The sequence below is a fragment of the Electrophorus electricus genome, chromosome 10, assembly GCF_013358815.1.
Source record: "Electrophorus electricus isolate fEleEle1 chromosome 10, fEleEle1.pri, whole genome shotgun sequence".
Classification (NCBI taxonomy): domain Eukaryota; kingdom Metazoa; phylum Chordata; class Actinopteri; order Gymnotiformes; family Gymnotidae; genus Electrophorus; species Electrophorus electricus.
This window is the reverse complement of record NC_049544.1, coordinates 2,934,953-2,958,849: the sequence shown is the minus strand read 5'-3', so window position 1 is coordinate 2,958,849 and position 23,897 is coordinate 2,934,953. Positions and strand designations below refer to the sequence as shown.

General features: G+C 50.9%; 1 protein-coding gene across 2 annotated transcripts in view; it reads left to right on the top strand.

Annotated features, from left to right (window-relative positions):
- Positions 1 to 23,897, top strand: part of si:ch73-22o12.1 (nectin-2) — a 38,353-nt gene that overhangs the window by 1,080 nt on the left and 13,376 nt on the right. The window contains exons 2-7 of one of the 2 annotated variants that reach the window (XM_035530971.1): positions 10,791 to 10,900; positions 11,027 to 11,273; positions 11,811 to 12,107; positions 12,433 to 12,550; positions 13,029 to 13,177; positions 17,284 to 20,918. In XM_035530971.1, the coding sequence (XP_035386864.1) occupies positions 10,791 to 10,900; positions 11,027 to 11,273; positions 11,811 to 12,107; positions 12,433 to 12,550; positions 13,029 to 13,177; positions 17,284 to 17,810 (1,448 nt within the window). In that variant the 3' untranslated portion in view covers positions 17,811 to 20,918. Of the gene's footprint in view, positions 1 to 10,790; positions 10,901 to 11,026; positions 11,274 to 11,810; positions 12,108 to 12,432; positions 12,551 to 13,028; positions 13,178 to 17,283; positions 20,919 to 23,897 lie in introns of those variants that run through there. The other variant, XM_035530972.1, reaches the window with a different exon arrangement.

Below are 23,897 nucleotides of genomic sequence, written 5' to 3'. Positions count from 1 at the left end.
CGGTGTACAGCGACGGCTGGGTTTGAAGGTGTCGGTGGTGTTGCGATTGTGATTTTTGTTCTCCGTTTTTGAATAAGAAAAAGTTAATGACCGATAATGCAGATAACCGTGTACGTTCTGTTTCCTGGGATGACGTTGTATAAGAAGTTTTCCACGTGAAAGCGCGCAGTTGTTGTAACTCTAAAGCGCAGTGGCTTCACTTATTTACGGCGTGTTTCTACCCTTTTACCCGAGCACATCGCGGGGGTGGGGGTAAATAACGCTAGAATAACGAAACAAAGCGTTTGTTTTATTTACGAACACGGCAGAAGCGCACGGGCTTTGTGTACTCAGCTCTGGCTCCGCTTGCAGTAGGCCACTTAGAAAGGCGACATCGCTGAATAGTTTCGCTCTGCCATTACAGCGAAGGCAAACAAATGCTTATCGTAAAACTAAGAATTCCAGGCTACACACCACGTTATCATGCTCGATCGTGTTTCGTTAAGATATCGATGTCTTGCCATTTAACTCGGGTTAAAAAAAAGAAGAAGAAGCTTGAACCAGTTACCATGGAGATGTGGATGTTTTTTTTTTTTGTTTTTTTTTTAAATCTTAAAGCCAAGGCAGGCTAGTGTAACGCTTCTCTGCGTGAATGCATCAAGTGCTCAGTGTGTGTGTGGGTGAGTGATGGATAGATTAGTGGGGGATGGGAGAGACGGACCGCTGAGAGGGCATGGAGGAGTGGACTGGCCGTATTTGTGAAAATACACACACACTCACACTCACCATCCAGCTTCAAGTGCATGTGAAGGAGGAGTGCGAGCAGGTTGGAGTACGTGTTTGTTGGCCTCTCTTACTGGCTGTGTGTTGTGGATGTCAGACTTTGTAGCACGCGCATGCACACACTCGTTCACTAACTCACAAACACACTCACTCTCTCTCTAAATCATGCCTACTACAACTGCAGGATTAGCAGTGTGAGTTGTCCTAATATCCCGACCTTCCGTCTTGCTCCACCCCTCACTCTAATGACCCGTTTGCTTTTCTTTGAGGAATGTTTGCCATTTGGGTATTCAAATCCCCTCCTCCCCCTTAACTAGCCCCCCCCCCCACCACGCCAGCACTGAGCCAGACCTCAAGGCCACGCTGTTTGAGTATCTGAGCCACAGAACAAGGGACACGGAGGATGCAAATTTATTGAAAAGAGAGGCTGGAATGCGGCCGAAAAAGACCAGTGAGTAATGCTGTGGGTGTGAGAGAGACCAAGACCGAAACCCTTTAACACGCAGCACAGAGTTTTTGAAGCAGAAGAACGCAACCAAGTTTACACCAATGGCTGAGCACGTAGTTAAGATCAATCCTGTGCTGATGGAGATGCCCCCCCCCCCCCCCCCCCCAATCTGTCATGCTGGGCTTGCGGGAGGAAAAGAGCCAGGTGAGGTTTCATACACCTCCTCAGGCACCTTGTCGTGGCCATACCCATAATTCCTCTCTCCCTCTCATTTCCTGGGACTGGGCTGCCGCAGATCTCGCTGAAGGAATAGGCCTCTCATCCTGGTCGTCATCATCATCATCATCATCATCTCCCTCCCTCTCTCTCTCTCCCCGCCGTTCAGCAGATGTCATATCTCAAGATGCTTTTACAGCTTCAGAGATTCATGGAGACGACATGGCCATTAGGCTCACCCTCATATTTTAGTCATGGAGCGGGCCAGCCAAGCATGCTCCCTCAGAGACGGGTGAAACCAAGGTGAAGGGCAGGGGTGACTTGCTTTTTACAGTTTGGCTTTGAGAGAAGAGTTTTGTTCCTCTGCATGAGGACTTTTGTTTTCATTGGCTTGTTGTACACAGAGTTGAATGAAGTTAATGTATATACTTACAGTAAATACAGACACACACACACCTACCTCACTCTGAAAGTAAATCCACGCGACTTGGCTTAAATTTATGATCTGTCTTTAGCATTGTGTCAAAGTAATTTGAATTCAAAGGGAGTTGTACTTGAAACATTTGTTTTGTTACAGTAGCTGTAAATCTTTCTTTAAATGTGTGAGCAAGCCCTGGTGCGGTTTGTTTTTGGCTTTAGGAATTCCCAAACTAGTGCTTTCATGTTTTCAACGGCCAAAAGATAAAAGTGAAACACATCAGTATCAGATGGGTTGTCATCTGAAAGCATCCTGTTAATCGTCTCTCGTTATATGACTGAAGCTATAGAATTAAAATCGTAATCAGCAGTGTAACCTCAAAAATGATACATCATTGTTTTTATTACCATGTCAGTTGGCATTAATTAATGACGTGGACAAATAATACTAACCCTGATCTCTTCTGTAGCAAATTACATTTAACAGTTTTAGGGCTTTACATACACACTGCATGCAACAGGATTATTTATTTATTACTCCATAACACAAACACCTACACCTACATACACACATATACAGTTGTTTTTGATACAGGTCAGTAGCCATCAGATCTGTGAAATGGTGTGTGGTTGCCAGATTTATGGATTGGGGGGGGGGGGTGGCTGCCAGATTATTGGAGTAGATCCTACATAATTGCTGGGAAAATTGGGCTAAAGCCATCGTGTTCACCAGGAAGCCCAGTTCTGCGAACACACGCGGTACTACGTGGGCGTTTACAGGCGCCTGGCCGTTGGGAACACTGTCCAGAGGGATTCCTGCACGGCTCCGTGACCCTGGCCGGGGCTCCGGGGTCGTCTTTGTGCGGTGGTCCCCACGAACTTTTGTTCCTCCCGCAGAGTGCATAGTGGGGGCCGTCCTGGCTCTGGCCACGCCCCCCTGAAGAGAGCTGTCTCTGGGCTTGGACGAGTTTGCAATGCTGGTGGTACCCCACATCTGCGGTTCCTGGGGTGACTGGTGTGCGTCTTTGTCTGAGCATGGAAGTTCTAATGCAGAAGTTGTCGTTGTATGTTCCTCATTTGGTGTTTGGTCACTGCTATATTCTCATCGGACTAAATGCTGCTACCTGTCTGTAAATCCTCCTCAACCTTGGTATAAAGTTGCTATATAAACATAATAATAATAATAATAATATAATAATAATATAACTGAGCTCTGAATAGCACTTGGCACACGCACACACGGCAGATCTTACTTCAGGCACGATGTCATTGCCCGAGAACACATTTCATTAGGAGCTGGTTTATTGAGTCATGACTACGGCGCTCTGACGAGGAGCTGCATCGTGACTCCTGTGGTGGAGCTTGTCTGTTCTCCCGCCCTGCCGCGCAGCCTACCAGCTGCTCAGGAAGAGACGTGCTGAATAATGAGAGAGAGGGAGAATTCCTTTTAGCAACCTTGGCTTCTCTGTTTCTCTGGTGTATACAGAACTGCGGAGTGTTGTCTTTCCCAAGCCTCCCTCCTTCCACTGTTCTGTGTGTGTGTGATCTGCTGTCTGGGAGTCAGACTTTGCTCTATTGATCTGGTATCGATCTGTGACGCCAGCGTTGATGCCCTTGTGAATCAATGCAGCTTACTGAAAACTTTGAGAGCCCCCTCACAAAAAAGAGCCCCCCCTTGCTGCACACACACACACACACACACACACACACACACACTGCCCTCTCTAGCAGCCCTTTCTCTTTCACTTCCTCTTTACACTCCCGTCTTCCCTGTACAACTGTCGGACTCCAGCCAGCAGCCAATGACGGCGCTCCTTTCGCACAGAGGTAATTCCACTGGCCTGCCCGTTGTGGAGCAATGACCTATCTGCAGCGTGAGGATCGGCGTTGGGTCAGACCACGGCGATCCTGACCTCTCCTCCGTAAGGGGCAGCTTTAAGGTTGTTTAGTGCTAACCCAGCTGTTTTGGTGCACGTGCTACCACTGAAGTAGGCTTGTCTCACCTGCTCTGGGTTGGAGACGGTTTTTCCTCACGGTTCTTAAGTCCACTAAATTTAGGAGCACAGCTGAGGTTTGTGGGTTTTTAAAACATTTTAATACCACAGCACAAAGGGCGAGTGCTAGTGTGGCATGTCCACGGCGCTCTACTATTTTGCATTGCTTCCTCTTTCTGATTTATTCCTGTCATCCTTTTAAAAGATGAGTGTGATCCATCCCTCGCTACATCCCTCCCCCCCCTGGGTTCTGGCCATGTAACAGATCTGTCTCTCTCCGCTAAGCTGCTGTCTCGTTCACACTCTCGGTGTGCGGCGCATTCTTCCTTCCTCAACACACTCTGGTCTCGTTTTGGACCTTCAACTTCACATTGGATTCACATTAGGGTCGGTCTGTCTCTGTCTGTCTGTCTGTCTGTCTCCCTCCCTCCCTATAATGTTTCTCACAGCCGTGCAAATGTCCTCCTTCCTTGCTCTGGTATTTTAAGTCCTTCTCCCTATCGTGTGTTTTAATATGTGAAGGTCGGGTCACAGACACAATGCAAAAATCCACTCGGTGCTCTTTAACCGCTTGCCCTTCCTGGGGGGGGGGGGGGGGTCTTTCAAAGTATTAACTTTCAAAGTTAACAGTAATGTTAATAGAGAGAGAGGGAAAACTAAGTGCTTCCTTGCTATGCCACTCGGTTTGCTGTCGTTAATATGAAGAGCTCCGTGCTCATGGTCAGGAGCAGGAAAGCTTTGGTGCGCAGGCAGAGACAGAGAGCCCGTTGTCTGCTCACTTCCATCAATTACACACTGCCATCTGAGAGAATGTGTGTGCGTGCGAACTTCTATATTGTAGCTCTTACCTGTGAGGGGCAGCAGGGCTGACTGGGTGTGTGTGAACCTACACCACCCTCCTCTCCCACAACCCCCCACCTTTGTGTCTCTCTTTCTGTGTCTTTACCATCCTTCATTTATTCTTTCTATACATCATCAGGTGGCAGACCCTCCCTTCTCTCTCAGCTGGGTTATTCATGCTCCTCATTTCCAGTATTTTTGGATTTTGTTCATGATTAACCGGCAAGCGTGGAATGTGCAAATAAAATCTAACAAATGTACAACGTTTTTGGCAAGACATTTTATTTAAGGCTAGAACTAGGGTGTGTGTGTGTGTGTGTGTGTGTGTGTGTGTGTGTGTGTGTGTGTGTGTGTGTGTGTGTGCGTGCGCCTGCGCCTGTCCGGATGGCTTTTCTGTGAAGTGCACAGTGGGGAGACTCTTGGCACAGCGGCAGGAGTCAGACATGATGGAGAAAGAAACACTGCAATGTTGAGGAACTTCAAATCCAAGTGTGTGTGTGTGAGCAAGCAGTTCATCTGCCGTCATAATTCACATTTATAATAGGCCAGCCCCCGAGGCCTGCATGTCTGTATGAGCAAGCCAGTAAGGAAAGGTGAGAACAAGCCCCCAGCAGAGGAGACAGAGAGAGAGAGACACAGACAGATGAGCAGACAGAAAAGGAGGGAGGGGGAGCGAGAGAGGAGGACACACGCAGGGGAGTGGGAGAGAGACACAGAGACAGACACAGAGTGAGGTGCATGCAGAGAGAGCGGGTGAGAGAGGCATGCAGGCAGGCAGGCAGACAGACGGGAGCGAGGGAACTTTATGGTGGTGACAGCTATGCTCCTGACTGAACCCCCTTCCTCTACCCACAATCCCTCTCTCTTTTGTGTCTGTTCCCATCCTCTTCACCTTCCTACAGAAGTCTCTGCTCCTGACTCCGCCCCCTCCCCCTTCTGCTCCGGACTCCGCCCCCTCCCCCCCTCTGCTCCTGGCTATTCTTCCTTCTTTTTGCTTTTTTTGTTCTTCCTGTTTCCTCTTTCACACGGACGTCTGACTGTTCGCTGGCTTTCGTCGTCCTCTGTGCGTGTGAGCGTCGGGGTCCGGGGCGGCGTGGGCAGCCTCCCTCCTTGCGTGATGTTTGTTTTTCCAGATGCAGTGGGAGAGGCGGGTGGGTGGAGGCATCTGAGGGAGTAGAGCACACCCGGCGGTGACTCTGCAGTGGAAGCAGCTGCAAGTGGGGTGTTGACACTGAAGAGCGCCGCCCTGCTGTCTGGCTGTCTCGGTGACGCTGCACTCCGTGCTCCCACAAATGGCTGAATGATTGTAGCACTCCGACTCTTATTTTAATGTAAAGAGCAGCTTCATTTAATCATGATGCAGAACTCAGAATCTGGTGGCTCTGTAGTTTTGTGTGTGGGTGTTGTTTGGTGATGAGTGAGTGAGAGGGAGAGATGCATGGTGAAGATGGAGGAGAGGTGGAGATTGATGGAGAGATGGTTGGTGCGGAGAGAAGAAGGCTGTGGAGACGTTGGGGGGGTGAAGGAAGGAGAGTGGTTGAGAACTAATCACACACTTGGAACAAAAATCACGTAGGAGAGGGATAAGGGGTGTGTGTGTGTGTGTGTGTGTGTGTGTGTGTGGAGGGAAGATCAGAGGCTCACTAGAAGAATGGCTCTTTGTGTTAGAGTAAATGTTTTGGTTTGGCTATATGCATAATGGAGAGATCAGTCAGGTTAGAGGGAGACACCTCGGTGGAGGAGAGAGGCCGTTCTCTTCACGTCTCCTCCGGAACGGAAGCCTGTGCGGTTACTACAGGGTGGACACGCCAACTCGGATGGGTAGATGGGAGGAGTTCCTCTGTTACCATGGCAACTCTGAGCGGGCACCTTCTCCTGTGACCTCTCACTTTTTCTTTTGTGTTAAAACTCTTCTGTACAGCCAGCATATTCTCCTTCATGTTGAACTTTGTGTGTGCTGCTTCACTTCACACACACACACACACACACACACACACACACACACACACACACACAGACCCCTCTTGTTCAGTGTTTCGGGGCAGGAGAAGGAGTCTTCCTCAAAGCCTTCTTTCTCTCATACACTCGCATCACGCTCACTCAAGCACGCGCGCGCACACACACACACTCACACTTTTTTTCTCTCTTCCTCATTCTCTCTGGTGTGGTGTGTGATGTCTCTGTCTCTGTGCAGATGTGATATGGAGCAGCTGTTGAGTTTCTGTGGATTGCGAACCCCCCCCCGTCACCTCGTTACAGTGCTGCACCTCTCTCTGGTATTCTGTGTGTGTGAGATATTACAGGTTCTATATGAGGTTCTACCTTCTCCTCCACAAACCTGCTAGAAATCTCCTTCTCACTTACTTGCTCTTTGGTGTTTGTGCAGTATGTGTGTGTGTGTGTGTGTGTGTGTGTGTGTGTGTGTGTGTGTGTGTGTGTGTGTGTGTGTGAGAAATCCGGGATGATCCGTTCCTAATCAGGAACGGCAGTTGATCCCAGCAGCTTTCGCTTAATCTCTCTTTCTCACTCACACACACACACACACACCCAACGGAGCTGTGGCAAGCTGGCTCATTTATGGGCTTAATGCCGTGTGTGTGGATTTGAATTTTTGGGGGGTGTGTTCTGTTTGAGATAACAGAATGCGCGTCCCCTATCTATCTCTCTATCTATTTATTAATTATTTCATTAATTTTTTAAAGCAGATGTAGTGTGTGGGTCAGTGGTTGGTCAGCCTCGACCTTACGGACTACTACGATAATTCAAGTGTATGTGTGTGTGTGTGGCTGGTAGTGACCGGTGTAGATTGGCTTTTCCTCTCTCCTCCTTTCTCACATTCCTTTTAATGACGTAATTGGGCCGCCATGGCAACGTGAGCTCAAGCGGGACTCCAGGGCCACGTCCAGCGGGATGTTTCTCTTTCAGCACTTTCAGTCATGTGTCATTCGTCCAGCTCTGCCAGCTCATGCTCTTGGGGTGGAGCTGCTGGCTTCACACCCTTCTCGGCCGCTGTGTGTGTGTGTGTGTGTGTGTGTGTGTGTGTGTGGTTTCCTGCTCTGCGTTTCCAAGGTTACTATATCTCATGGGCGGAAAACCTGCGACGGACCGAGGCTGAACCTTTCTTAGTCTGATTCGAAATGCGCGTGCGCACACACACAAGCGTACGTACGTATGGATGGATGAAATGGCGTAATAGCTGGTGAATGTGGCCTTGACATGGAACAGAACAGCTCACGGCAGTTTCTTTGATCATGCGCGCGCGCACACACACACACACACACACACACACACACACACACACACACACACACACACACACACACACACACACACACACACACACACACACACACACACAGTAGACAGGCACTTTGTCTCTTGGTCTTCGTATGGGATGTTTGAGGCTGATGGGGATTGAGAAAGAAAGAGCACACTGGCATGCTGTAGACTAAGAGCCAGAAAGGTCATTTCCTTCCCGTCACTCTCCTTTGACCTGTACAGTTAAATAGTTACTTTAGTTTAGCATCTCCCTGGAATGACTGCAGCATGACTACTCTCAGAATCTTTCTCTCTCTCAGCCCTGGGAGGATGGGGTTCTTGCCCCATGGATGAGTGTATTCCAGACTGCTCTCTTTGTGTAAACAGGCAAATTATTGGTGTTTTTTTCGGACCGGCCCCTGTGAGGTCTCCTCTCTCTGGTATTCTGTGTGTGTGTGATTTTTTTTGGACCGCCCCCTGTGAGGTCTGTCTGGCTCTCCTGTCTTGGTCAGCGAGTCGTTCCTGGTGGGGGATGGGAGGGAGTCCATTTCTGTGTGAACTCTTAAGTGTTTACGTGTTTTATGTGGACCAGAAACACTCCATGGCTCCTTGTGTAGGCCATGCCGTGTGTGTGTAATAAAGTACAGGGATGAATGTAACCCCCCCCCCCCACACACACACACTTTCAGACTGACCTGCCACCATCTGAGAACACACGGACATGCAGCATTTCCTGCTTTTCCAGCAGCACTTCCAGCTGTTCCTGTCCCAACCCCCGACAGCTCCCCCCCCCCACCTCTCTCTCTCTCTCTCACTCACACACTCACACACACACACACACACCTGTGCGTCTGTGTGAGTCATGCAGGTTTGCCTTGTGTCTGTGTGATCTGTGTGGTGGGGCACTTGTGTTGGCAGCAGACATCATATGGGCATGTATACACACAGACACGCATACAGTGGCGGACACCTGTGAAAGTGCTTGGCATAGGGTGGCCCGCCTCCTCTTCCTGAGTTGTTTCGAACTAGTGGAAGGATGGGGGCGGGGAAGGAAATGTTACTCAGGCCAGGCTTTCATCAGACCTCTTATACTGGCAAGGTGTCCCTCTGTCCTGTGTGTGTGTGTGTGTGTGTGTGTGTGTGTGTGTGTGTGTCTAGTGCACATGCATGTACCTGACTCCATCCACGTCTGAAAAGCACACACCAAGTCTCTGCTCAGTTGCTGAGGTTTTATCACAGGACCTTTTTAATATTAATCAAGCTCCACCCCCATCATTTGCTCCGCAACCTCAGTCCCCTCAAACCGAACAGGCGTTTGCTTTTGGCGTCTCGGGAGACACTGCTGAAACGCTGTGAGCAAACGTCTTTAACAGCAGAACGTAGTTAGAAACTGTTGCATCATGGCTCTCCCTCTTGGCAGTAGGGGGCGCCAGTGAGACTGAGGAAACTGGTACAAGGGGCAGCGGAGGGGCTTGGCCACGAGGCGGTGGAGTAGTGAGCTTGGGGGTGCACACTCACACAAGCCCTATATTGACAAAAGTATTGGGACACACCTTCATCCCGTTTCATTCAGTGCCACTGACATGGGTGTGTAAGGCCAAACACCATGCAGTGAGAGAACGGGTCGTTCCAAAGAGCTCCCTGAATTCCAGCGAGGTCTTGTACAAAGAGGCCAGCATTGCAACAAGCTGGTTTGGGAAATTTCACAGTCATCTCTGAGTGGCGTTATTGGAATAATGGAAGAGTTTAGGTACCCCAGCAACTCGGATACAAAGTAACATCGCAGTTCTGGGGCGCTGAGGGGTATGGTGACTGGATCACTGCAGACGTTCGCACCAGCAAAACATCTGTGATGGGAGCTGCATGGCAGGGGTTCTACCTTCTATGCCACCTGTAAAGTTTTGCAGAGAAGGGAGAATGCTGTGTGGGTCTAGACCCATAGTTCCAGTGAAGGGAGATCTTAATATTTCAGCGTAACAAGACGTTTTGGACCGTTGCGTGCTTCCAGCTTTGCGGGAACAGTTTGGAGCGTGACTGTCCCAGTGTGCAAAGCATGGTGGGGTGAGTGGTGGTGAATATCTGCACTGGCCCACACGGAGCCCTGACCTCAACCCCATCCAATGCCTGAGATGAAGTAGAAGGGAGACTTTGTGCCAGGCACTCTGTTCCAGTGCCAGTGTCTCACCTCACACACGTCCCACAGACACACTGCAAAAGAGCGGCGTGCCCGAGGAGAGGGAACTATTACAACTGCAAAGGGAGGTCCAGCTCAATATCAGGGCCTATGGAGTTAGAATGGCATGTCCAAGAAATCTGTAGGTGTCCCAAAATTTTTGTCCATACGGTGTACATTCTCAGACACACAGACAGACAGACAGTCACATACACAGTTCCTAAAACTGCATTTTTTGTCAATACAGGGGAAGAGTTTATCGAAAAACACTCTTGGTTCCTTTTGCTTTCCTCTTCCCACCTCTTGTTCACACACCCACATCTCTCTCCCTCACACACTCACACTCTCAGGTTTTCACCTCCTCTTCCACCTGGATGATAAATGTTCTCTGTATAGTGCAGGATGATGAATGTTTTGAGACAAAATTTTCCTCACCATCACACGCGCGTGAATGAAATCAGGAACGCTGTCCTACTTGCTGTTGTGCTGAAGTTTCATCTGCCATTTCTCATTTGAACCCTTCTGCCTTTTGTTAAACCAACACACACTAAGCTCACCAAGGCCAGAACATGCACATTTTCCAACACAGACAAAGGTCGGAGGTCAAATGGTCTCAGACAGGCAGGAAACAGGCATCGTAGCTTCCCGTTCTCATGCCCTGCCTCTTCGTTCATCCCTGCAGGTTCATTGGCCCAGCGTGTGAAGGTGCAGCCCGAGGTGGTGACGTATCCAGGTCAGACGGTGATCCTACGCTGCCAGTTCCCTGATCCAGGCAAAACAGAGCTTACCCAGGTCAGAGGCTGACACACACACACACACACACACACACACACACACACACGCACTCGTACACAGCGTCAGCAAGCCGGTCTGTAGGGTGCTAGCATGCTGAGGTGCAGCCTTTCTCTGGTGCTGCAGGTGTCGTGGATTTTGGAGGGTGTCAGCAGCCGCACCAACATCGCTGTTTTCCACCCAAAATTTGGCATCAACTACCCCCTGTCGCCAGTGGATGGGCGTGTCAGCTTCATGATAGACCCGCCCCCATTGGACAACCCAACCATTCAGATCACAGACATCCAGATGACTGACGAGGGGAAGTACATCTGCGAGTACGCCACCTACCCCAGCGGAAATGAGCAGGGCGTCACCTCGCTGGTCCTGCTGGGTGGGTACACCCGCGTGTGTGTGTGTGTGCGTGCGTGCCTGCTCTAACCTGCCCAACACTGTATTTATAAATGATAATCAGATCAGTTGCGCAGCTGTTAATGTGTGAAGGGTGGCAGTAACCTTGGCCAGGCTTCTCTCTCTCTCTCTCTCGCTCTCTCTCTCTCTCACTCTGGTTCTCTCAGTCTTGCTCGCACCTTCTCCCTGGCCTGCTCTCCCCCTGCTGTGTGTGTGTGTGTGCGCGCGTGCGCAGGCGCTATTGATCTGCCTGCTTGTCATGCTGAGAGGCCGCTGCTCTCCTGTCGTTCTCAGTCTCTCGTTTTTTTTCCTCCTCTCTTTGATGTCTCTCTTTGAGAGGAACGTGCGTACAATGCAAGCGCTGTGAGGGTGTGCAACAGCAGGAGCCAAGCCCCCGCCTAACCCCACCAACCCCACCCTACCCCCCTCAGATCACACTGCCAAAAAAACCTATCCAACCCTCTCTTCCTTCATCACTCAGATTTTCTCTCTCTCTCTCTCTCTCTCTTTCCCTCCATAGCCAAGCCTGCCAACTCTGCCACCATCATCCCCGTGCCCGCCGGCTCCACCCCTGTTGCCGTGGCCCGCTGCGAGTCGGCCAACGGGCGCCCGCCGGCAGCCATCTCCTGGGTGACGGCGGTGGGTGGCAACGCCTCGTCTCCGGGCACCATGCAGAACTCTGACAACACGGTGACGGTGCGCGGCGAGTACTGGCTGGTGCCCACGCTCGCCGACAACGGCAAGGACATCAGCTGTGTGGTGACCCACCGCACGCTAGCCACGCCCCAGACTTTCCCCATGAACCTGGTGATCGAATGTACGGCCACACCCCTTCCCGCCCACTAGCTACAACACAAGCCCTGCCCCCCACTTTATTTCCATGTTGTTGCTGAGCTGGAGGAATGAATGGATAGATGGTCTCTAATTGAGCCAGTGCAAAACCATGAAGGCTGCTCAGGCTCACGGAGACTGCAGTGTGTGTGTGTGTGTGTGTGTGTGTGTGTGTGTGTGTGTGTGTGCGCGCACTCTGACTGAGGGCAGGTTTCATGGCTATGCTGATAGTTAATAGCTGATGCCTCACATAAAACCTCTATGCAAAGTTACCACACAACACATGGTAAATATCTCTCGCGCTCTCCCAGATCCCCCGCAGGTGAAGATCGTGGGATACGATAACAACTGGTATCTGGGCCGCACGAACGTGGTCCTGACCTGCCAGGCTGACGGAAACCCCATCCCCACCACCGTGACCTGGCGAACGTAAGCATCCCGTCCCTCACCACCTCCTCTTCCTCCTCCGAGCCGCCTTCATGCCAGGCTGTCCGTGCGCTTTGATGATGTGGGCAGTGGTAGCTCAGTGGTTAAGGTACTTGACTTGTAATCGGAAGGTTGCTGATTCAAGTCCCACCACTGCCAAGTTTCCACTGTAGGGCCCCTGTGCAAGATCCTTAACCCTCAGTTGCTCAAGTTGTATTCAGTCATAATTGTAAGTCACTTTGGATAAACGCATCAGCTAAATGCTGTAAATGTAAAAGCCCTGTTAGCTTGCTCCATGCAGGCCCTGTTTCTGTAGCCTTAGCTAACCTGAAGGTGTCAGAAAGCATCAAGCACAAGGTGGTTAAGATTAGCCTCTCTGTCTTCACGGTGCTTCCTGGACCGTTCCTCACCAGCTGGGTGTGTAAGTGAGACCTGTAACATGGCGTCCTGCTGTTAACGTGATGTCCCGCTGCTTTGGCAGGATGTCCGGACTGATGCCCGACCCGGTGCAGGTGAACGAGAATAAACTGACTGTGCTGAAGGTGGACGAGACGGTCAATGCCACCTTCATCTGTGAGGTGAGGAACCGGCTCGGAACGGGGAGAGACCAGGTCACCACAGCCGTGCGAGGTGAGTGAGGACGCGCACGTACACACATGCACACAGTGTTGTCCATTCCAGCCACGCTCAGTGTCTTCTCGCAGGGGGTTGTGGGTACTGGTGTAAGGCCATTTGTTCACTTTGCGCTTTCCTCTCCACCATCCATCCACCACGTGTCATCCCTCGCTTAATCCACCTCCGCTTTTGGACTCTGGGCTCCAGTTTGTTCTGTCTGGGTCCAGGCGAGCTGTTCCCCTGACCTCAGCTCTGTGGAGTCTTCTTAGCTGTCGAGTCTTCGCCCTTCTAACACTCTTCTCTTCGCTCTTCTCTTTCCCATTTAAACCTTTTCGGAGCTGTGTTCACCGGCCAGCTGAGCTGTGCTGTGCCGCGGGATCAGTATCTCATGAGTCCTGCCTGAGTCCCGCGTCACGCTTATGCCTGCTGACCACGGGAACGTCCTCATGCTGAACTGAACCAGTGTTCCGAGCTGAGTGGTGATTCCACAGCATGCCTCACGCTTTCTCACACACACACACACACAGTGCGTTGGGTCAGCTGTGGGTGGGGTCGTTCTTTCTCCTGTCCCTCCAGGGCCTGATGTTCTGGAGCAGATTGCTGCTCACCAAGAACTTCTGCACTTAACCATAGAGAATATGTGCATCTCACTGGCAGCTGGCATATTTAGAGGGTTCTCTCTCTCTCTCTCTCTCTCTCTCTCTCTCTCTCTCTCTCTCTCTCTCTGTCATCTTCCCTTGCTCTTTGTCACTTATGTCTGTGTCTAACTCCAGTGTGTCCGTGTGGTGGTGCAAAATAAAAGTGCGTCTGTCCCTGTGTGACTGATGGCCGGGCGGGGGAGGGGGGTGAGCCCGAGATGAAGAGCTCTCCTCCTTCCTGGCTCCCCAGCGTTATTCTAATGGAGCGATCTGGAGGGGATAAGCTGGAGAGAGACGGGGCGGGGGGGGGGGGGGGGGGGTAGACAAGAGGAACGAGGAACGCCGATGACGTTTAAAATCCCGTCTGTCTCTCTCTCACACACACCCACTTTCGCCTTGTTTGTTCTCTCACCACATCCCGTCTGTCTCTGCTGTTTCAGTCCTTCTCCTTTTGCTTACACATCAGTAATTGTACCAGTGTGTGTGTGTCTCTCTCTCTCTCTCTCTCTCTCTCTCTCTCGCTCTCTCTCTCTCGCTCTCTCGCTCTCTCTCTCGCTCTCTCGCTCTCTCTCTCGCTCTCTCTCTCTCTCTCTCGCTCTCTCTCTCCAACACAATCTTGTGCTCACTCTCATCGCCGAAGCCGCTCAGACGGGATAGGTCACGCCCTCTGTCCTCATCCCTTCGTGCAGGCCCGGCTGGCCTGTGGGTGTTGCGTCATGGACGGAGATGGCACCGCAGGCAGGAACAGCCAGACGTGTTTCTGGCACCGCAGGCAGGAATTACGCAGTACTGGAGTTCTCTTCTGTGCGGTTTCTACCCCAGTTTGGCGGCCATAGTTCAGGCGTGGGTTGCGAGCGGCTGCGGTTGGTGTAGAGTGCTGAGAGCCCACGGGGGTTGGAAGTCCTCGGCTGACGTGATGGGCAGCTCCACTTCCTGATCGCCCCAACCTGTTAGGCCAAAACTCCAATTCAAGCGGTCTCTGCCATCCGAACGCGCATGTCTGTGTGTGTGTGTGTGTGTGTGTGGGGGACGGGGGGTGATCAGTAGCGTATATATGAGGCACTGTTACCGGGACGGGGGGGGTGATCAGTAGCGTATATATGAGGCACTGTTACCGGGATGGGGGGGGTGATCAGTAGCGTATATATGAGGCACTCTTACCGGGGGGGGGGGGGTGATCAGTAGCGTATATATGAGGCACTCTTACCGGGACGGGGGACGGGGGTGATCAGTAGCGTATATATGAGGCACTCTTACCGGGACGGGGGGGTGATCAGTAGCGTATATATGAGGCACTCTTACCGGGACGGGGGACGGGGGTGATCAGTAGCGTATATATGAGGCACTCTTACCGGGACGGGGGACGGGGGTGATCAGTAGCGTATATATGAAGCACTCTTACCGGGACCGGGGGGGGGGGGTGATCAGTAGCGTATATATGAGGCACTCTTACCGGGACGGGGGGGGTGATCAGTAGCGTATATATGAGGCACTCTTACCGGGACGAGGGGGGTGATCAGTAGCGTATATATGAAGCACTCTTACCGGGACGAGGGGGGTGATCAGTAGCGTATATATGAGGCACTCTTACCGGGACGGGGGGGGGGGGTGATCAGTAGCGTATATATGAGGCACTCTTACCGCGTGGACGCATCATGGCAGGTAAGTGCAAAAGCACTAACGGGCGCGAACACGGTCAAGACCCGCTCGGCTGCCATCACCCCCGGCAACCGTCTCCATGGTGACTCTGGTCATCCTGAACAGATTTAACTTGTCATGGAGCCACTGCTTGGTTGTGTGTGTGTGTGCGAGCGAGCGAGCGAGCGAGAGAGAGAGAGAGAGAGAGGTATGCAGTAGTTACTAGCAACGCTACTCCCAGACCTTCATGTTCTGGAGAGGGAGAAGCAGAGGAGAGGAGAGAGGGGACCTGGCTGTAACCCCTTGTTGCCATCCGGACTCCCCCTCACTTTCTGTTCCTCCCTCTCTTGCGCTTTAAATGTTAATTCCTTCTCTCTCCATCTGTCGACTTACTGGTGTTGCTGTTATAAAGAGAAAAGCATGTGACACTCCAGATCATCACAGCCCTCCCCCCTCCTAAGATCCGGAAGAAGCTGGAAGTCGGTGTTTAACTAGCCCTCCTAGCCCCGCCTACCCATGTCTGGCCCCGCCCACACGTCTAGCTCCGACCCCTCCTGTGTCTTTGGCGTTGAAGCATCGCTCCTCTCCGATGCACATGCAGTTTAACTCCTGCGACTGCGTCTTACTGGGAGAGTGGGAGGGGTGTGTGTGTGTGTGTGTGTGTGTGTGTGTGTGTGTGTGTGTGTGTGTGTGTGTGTGTGTGTGTGTGTGTGTGTGCACGAGTGGGAAAGAAGTAAGTATGTACTTGCATAGTGGGGTGTAAACAAGAACACAATGATTGGCTCAGACACAATCCTGTACCTGTAGTCTTCTACGTGTCTGTGTGTGCGCGTGTGTACACACTTTAGGAGACTAAGAGCATGTGTGTTTAGTGGAAGAGGGAGGCAGTGTTTGGAGTAGGAGATCAGAGAGGTGTGTGTGTGTTCCTGTTTTAGCATTGCTTTTAGGGCAGTGTCACCCACTTACAGGCAGGAAACCAGAGAGAGTGGAAAAACCGATTTGATGGAGAGAGCGAGGGAGAGAGAGAGAGAGGGGGAAGGAGACAAGAGTGGAATGGTTTTGAATTTGTATTCTTTATACATTACTTTTGAGTCCCTAGTGACTGACACACACACACACACACACACACACACACACACACAGCTTCTTTTTTTTCCCCCCCTCTATGTCCAAGTGTCAGTTCTGTAAGCATTTGAATGTGAGAGCCGCATTAGATGGCAATGGCCTCGCACGCTTTCTTTCTGAACACACGCGCGCATGCACGTATGCAGTCACGCTCGCTCTGTGTTGCTGGCCAGTGAGAAAACGGGCTGTGTGCTGTTCTATATTTGTGGCTTCAAGTACGTCTGCTGTGTCACACTCAGTCATTGCCTCCATCCATCCATCCATTCATCCTTTCTCCACTCTGTTGCCCTCCCCCGTGAGCCTGTCATTTCATTTGCCCCCCTGTTCTCTCATGCTGGTGGGCTGGAAGTGCAACAAACTGGCCTTACAACGAGCAGTACTGAGGGGAAATCACTCACCACATACACACCTGCACGTACGAACACAGTCAGGCAGACCGGCAGTGCGTGAAACTGAAATGAAGCGTCTGCGAGTCGTCCCCCCCTCCCTCCCTCCCTCCCTCTCTCCCTCCCTCCCTCCCTCTCTCCCTCCCTCCCTCCCTCCCTCTCTCCCTCCCTCCCTCTCTCTCTCCCTCCCCCTCTCCCTCCCCCCCCCCTCTCTCTCTCTCCCCTCCCTCTCTCTCTCTCCCTCCCCTCCCTCTCTCTCTCTCTCTCTCTCTCTCTCTCTCCCCCTTCCCCCTTTCTCACCTTTGTCCCCCTGTTTCTTTCTCTCCTCCTTTAGAAGCCCCTGCCCCTCCCTCCAACGCGGGCGTGGTGGCGGGCGCGGTCATCGGCAGCCTCCTGGCCATCTTATTGGTCGGCGTGCTCATCTCCGTCTTGGTAAGCCGTAGCCGCCGGCAACAGCAGGGTTACCGAGGCAACAGCAAGGCCGACTCGGCGGCCCACCTCTACAGCTCCGGCGGCAAGAATGGCGCAGGCAACAATGGCAATAACAACACGCCCATCTATAGGGGTGAGGCGGGGCTGTCCGAAAAGGCGGCCAACCACGGCGTGCACCCCGGGGGCGTGGCCCTGGTGGAGAGCACACCCACGGCCCAGGACATCTTGCTGAGCAGCGAGCTGGACGAGGCGGAGCGCAGGAAGTTCGACGAGCTGGAGGAAGAGGACGAGCGGTACGACAACTTCAGACCAGGCGGGCCCATCTTGCAGCTCCGCCCGCACGACGAGGACCTGGGTGCCGGCTACCTCGACGACATGGAGTCGCAGAGGGACGGCTCGGTCATCTCCCGGACTGCTGTCTATGTGTGAGAGGAGAGGGACAGAGAGACGGATGGAGAGATGAGCGAGAAGGGAGAGGTGGACCAAGAGGAGAGTGGACCGGTTTCCAAAGGATTCCTTTTCTTCCTCTTCTACAATTATTCATTGTGTACTACACATCAAATTTGAACTGGGAAAAGAAGCATAAAAGAGAATCAGAATTAATGCCGACTGGATGGATGGATGGATGGATGGATGACTGCAGTGAATATGGACACAGGACTGAGAGGCTGGAGAACAGAGACTGAAGATAAGGAACAATCTGGCTTTTACAGTGCAACACAACAGTTGTCATGGTGACTGAGAGTTTCTGAGAGTAACGGGAGACTTTAAATGTGCACACTGCATTATATGTAACACACACACACACACACACACACACACACACTTGCACCCTGACATACACAGGCTGTGTTCGGGGGGCGGGGAGGGACATGCTGGATTGTGAAGCGGCAGCAGTCGATTTGGGTGCGTCTGAGAGGGTGAATATTTCATTACGTGTCATCGCCCCGTGCTGCCTGGCTGTCCAGGGGCAGCAGAGGTTAAACATGTGAGCAGCACCTGTCACCAGTGGCTTCTGACTAGTTCTGGCCGGATACAGGGATGGCAATGTGCAGGACTGGGGGGAGGGGGGGGCTTTGTGGGTGCTGTGATGACCTTGTACCCGTTGGCTGTATACAGCACCTGTGAAGTGTTTACACTAAAATCTTGTTAACTGAGGTGAAGCACAGTAACAGTGTGGGATGTGTTAACCCCTAACCTACACAGATCAGTCTTCCCCTCAGATCTCGTAGGCTCACACCTGTGACTTTTCATCAGTCCATAAATGTCCATGCTCTCGCACTCCTTCCTCTAAATGCTGCTCATCTGTAGTGATTCACTCTGCGTGGCTGCATTGCTGCGTCTGTAGGTTGCACCAACACTGACTCACCAGCTGCCTGATTCTGGCCACTGGTTATTTTTAGATGACTGAGTGACTCCTAAACTGAGTTTTCCCCACATCCTTTGTGTGCAGAAGAGACGCACACTTCACACATCCCCTTCAGCTGGTGCGTTCGCACCAGTTTTACCACCCGGGTCTGCACAAGTTTGCACAAACGCAATTTACAACTAGTGGACAGCAAGGCCAAAAATGTGTTTTGCGTGTTTGCAAGTGCGAGCACTCTAATGATCGGTTAGATCATTAGCTGTCCCTCTCGTTACGGCCCTCAGAAATTTGGACAAACGTGTAATTCCACAATATAATAGACAACGGGGACGGTGTCCGTGTCCGTGTGCGCCTGCATGCGATTTGTGCCAAAAGGGGCCGTTCGCGCGAGTGTGTGCAGATTCACTCCGTCACCCGGTCGGGGCAGGTGCAGCTGACCTGCCCCCTTCGCTGCAGACGTCACCCGCCCCTCAGTGACCTTTCTCGACCCACCAAGGTCATACTGACGAAGGCTGCTGTGGCATGCAGCTGAACTGGGCACATGGAGCTGTTTGAGCTCCATGTCTCCAAATGCACATGCCCAAATTAGTTGCCATGGCCACACAAATTTTGAATATCCCTTACAGATAGATTGTTTTGTTCTTTTCTTTTTACATTTGTCACTTAGTTGAGACTCCAGTCTGATGATGGAAGAGAGAGAGAGAGATTGTGTGTGTCTGTGTATATACAATATATATATATATATATATTGGTGTGAGGTGTCTGAAATTTATTTTTCTTACATGAAAATCCTGTGATAAATGTCTATACTTCTATATATTGTACATAAGAGAGTTCAGTGTGCTGAATGAGGTGTGTGTGTGTCATCACGTGTTGTCATGGCATGAAAGATGAGCATTGGTTTAGCAGAACGTCAGCCGTGGGGACTTTAAACCCAGCATGCACGGCACAAGTCGAACCATTTCAGTGAGCTACAACTGTTCGGTCGCTTAACTGTGCTGTGTGTGTGTGTGTGTGTGTGTGTGTGTGTGTGTGTGAGAGAGAGACAGAGAGAGTCAGAGTCAGTGTGTTAAATGGTGTCTGACTTGAGGGCAAGGAGCAGTTCGTCCATGCTCTCAGGGTCTCAGACAGAGAGACACAAGCATGCACACACACAGAGCATGATTTAAACTGGGTATCTCTCACCCAGCATGATTTAAACTGGCTATCTCTCTCTCTCTCACACACACACACACACACACACACACACACACACACACACACACACACACACACACACACACAGAGTCATCGTTTGTCAGACTGGCTGCCCTTGAATTTCGAAGAACATCTCTGCTCTCTTGAATGAGTGTAGGCCAAAGGCATGCTGGGTAAAGTAGTTTTTTTAGGTTACACCATTTCTGGCACTGTAGCTGTGTACAGCGCAGAGAGACGGCGCCTTGGGCTTTAGTGCAACCCACTTTACGTCCTGACCGGAAGCTCCGCCAAACTGGTGCTCTGCCTTTGGCGTGAGGCTAAACTCCTTTTTATCGCTGCAAGCGAGAGGATGGGGGGGGGGGGGGGTTAAGCATCCCCACTTGTTAGTCAAGAACGCGCCGACCTTCCGGCACGAGCAGCAAGTTGCGGCCAAGGACGGAACACTTGAAGAATATTAAGGAAGTGCCGTTCCCCTCCGCTTCTGGGACCTGGAGGGGTCTGAGACTCTCATCTCTTCACACACGCGTGTGTTTGTGAACATTCCTGATGTTGTAGCTGTCTTATGTTTTAAAGCTGTGGAATTTAAATCAAAAGCCTTAATGTGTCTCAACCAAACCAGTCTCTCTGTACATAATATAAATATATACATAGAAATGTGATAGAAGACTGAACAGTTGATGCCTCATTGGTGTATGTCTGTGTGTCTCAATCATGGAAAGCATGAAGGACTTTTTTTCCATAATTTTAACTGAAATGTAACTATTTTAAATTTGATTTTAAACCGTCTCATTGTTGAATTAATTTATCAGTTTCGAATGCTCTGTCGATGTGCTGTGACACCCACGATCCCAACATCACTAACCTGTCAGGTTTTTTTTTTTTTTTTTTTTTTTTTTTTTGAGTTAATCTGGTGTCTGAAAGCATTTTAGTCTTTGTAATTTTTTCAGTTTGTAATTAAAGTCTTTAAAAACGTGGATGAGGACGCGTGTCCTGCTTGCTCGTGCATGTGCTGCCTCTGCTTTCCACCTTCTCATGTTTGAATCAGCATTTTGAAACATTCTGTGTGTAGAACTGCCCGCGCTCGTGTGTTTATAGACGTCCTGCGTATCTGCCGACCCAGATAGAGCTGAATGGGACCCTGCAATTGGCCCATTTTAAGACTGACTCACTCAGCTGCATACATACACAACTATTAGTTTGGATCAGGGTCATATAACTGTGTGTGTTTGTTAGTCAGTGACACGCGAATGCTCCCTGGTTTAGTTCCATTTGGGACCTGGGCTGCAGGCTAACGGACTGCTGCAGGGAAGAACGTGGACCAGTCGGTGTGGGAGTGAAATGACCAGTTAAGGGAACACACGCCAGCGCCGCTCATGATGGAGAGCTGCTGTCAAGAGATGCTTTCTTTGAACTAGAGAAGCAATTTGGTCAAAGTTTCAACTTTGCAAAGGAGTGGGGGTGGAGGTTTGAAGAGGGTAGGGTGCGTGGGTGTGTATGTGTGTGTGGGGGGGGTGCCTAGAGGAGTTCAGCTCACTGCGTTTTCTTCAGTGGTATGAATGCATTAGCAGGTGACCCTGTTAGAATGGTAACGCATAATACGACAGACTTTCCTTCCAGAAGTAGTTCTGCCCTACATTCTGTCCTCCTCCCTCTCTCTCTCTCTCTCTCTCTGCCCCCCCTCTTCTGGAGTTGATGGGGTCAGAGTCTCTGTGCTCTTGGCACACTTGTACATGTCACTGTCGTTTGGAGTTGGAGGGCTTTTTCTTGGCTATTTAGCCATCTGCTCGCTCTAATTGCTTTGGATTGCAACCTGGCGTGAGGACCAGATGCCCCCCACACTCTCTCTCTCCCACTCTCTCTCTCTCTCTCTCACACACACACTCACACACACACACAGTCTGTTGGTCTCTCTGGCTCACTTGTTCTTCCACACTGTCTCTCTCTCTCTTCTCTCTCCTCCTTTTGACATGCGCTGAATTTATTATTAACAATAACTGCATGCTAACGTCTAATGCTTTAGGCTGTCGGTTGCTGAAGGACAGCAGTCCAGTAATGGCTACGAGCCAGTGGACTGCAGTGTGTTTACACAACTGTGTGTGTGGAGTCATATCACAACAGGAAGACAAACAGAATGGGCAACGTCAGTGTAATGAGTTGTGGATGACTAAAATGCCGCCGCGCGCGTGTGCATACACTCTTACCAACACACTGCATTCCTCAAGTCATTTGTTTGCCAAACATACGCACACACTCATTACATGCCTTCTGCATTTCAGGCCTGCAAGGCCTGCATCATTTCGCTCGATGACGGAAGGCGAGAATCGTGGCTGAGAGGGGGCGGTTGGCCGTGTGTGTGGGGATGAGGGTTCAGGGGGCAAGTGGCACGTGCAACTGCTTCACGAGCCCAGCGGATTGGCCAGGGCTGAGCTGACGAGGCGATTTGGACCACGGCGTTAGTGGATGGATAGGTGCGTGTGCAGTGGGACACTAGTTTAACCCCCTGCTGGCTTGCAAGGATCGCCCGGTGTTTTCCCATCTCCCGTGGCGACTCGCTTGGCTAAGGCATTATCTGTCGATAACAGATGAATAGATGATCCGGCCTTGTGGGATCTTTACTAATTGCCTAACATTGATGATCATTCAACGCCCAGAGGCTAACTTGCACTGACCTGATGCCAAGGTCATTACCATGGCGAATGGGCTTGCTGGCAATGTTTGCCAACTGAAATTTATGGAATTGGCTGGTTGATTGTGTCTGGTGGTTGAGAAAAAAAAAAAAAAAAAGTGGCTATCAGCAGTCATTGCATACTCTTTGCAGGTAACCATAGCAACGCTGATATGCAATGAATGCATAAGTCCAAATTATCACTGGTCTTTTTGCTCCATCTGTGTAATGGAGCAAATGTGATGCACAGGTTGATGTAACAGAAAACGTCAAAAGACAGGAGTGTGTGTGTGTGAGATAGGGGTACCGCTGTGTGTGTGTGTGTGTGTGTGTGTGTGTGTGTGTGAGTGAGAGAGAGAGAGAGAGAGGCAGGGGTAGAGGGGCATGCATGAAGGGGAAAACTCTTGCCTGTCTAATTTTTTTTAATTTCTCTGTTTTTTGGGCTATGGGGTTGGGCAGAGGATCCTCGTCACGGAGGACGAGCGGTCAGGATGACTGATGGATTGTGGGACACCACAATGATGCGTAATTGGCCTTCTGCCAAATACTGAGGACAGAGGGAGGGACAGAAATGGATGAGGAGAGCATGGCCAGGGCCGTGTGGGCTGGGCTCTCTCTCTCGCTCTCTCTCTCGCTTCAGGGGCCAAGAGCTTTGCAGCTGCATTACAACTGGCATGACTGAACACTGTCCACCCCCCACCCCCCCGCCCACCTGCAAAAACAGAACATCATATGAAAGGGAGGAGATGACTGCGTCCTCTCAGGGAAATAAATACAAAAACGCTCTCTCTATCTCTCTCTCACCACACACACACACACCTGGCCCTTTTCAGTGCAGTAATTCAAGCCTGCACGTTGGGTGAAGGGTATGACGAGGGTAACGGAAACATGCAATGTACAAACATGAATAATATTTATTATACTGATTCGAGTTTAAAATGAAGCTGCTTCAATTAGGAATGAGTGAGACATTTATCCTCTTAACAAATAATAAAAATGGACCACATATTTCCTCTAATTTATTGGAGGAGCCACTTAATGGAAATCTATTTTTACCAACCTAAGTAAATAAAGATTCCCTAATCCAGTGGGTAGGAGAGAGCTCTACAGTTGATGCCCAGTTGGTCAGTATTGAAGGCTAAGACGTGTTTTTGGAGAGTAATGAGGGAAAAACCTCAAACAAGGGAGGTGGGGATGAAGTCAGAACATGTGCCTAAGGCTTGCTGGGGTTTGTCGACACGTCTCACGCTGGGGACGTACCGTCATTGGTTGCGGTCAGCTGAGTCGC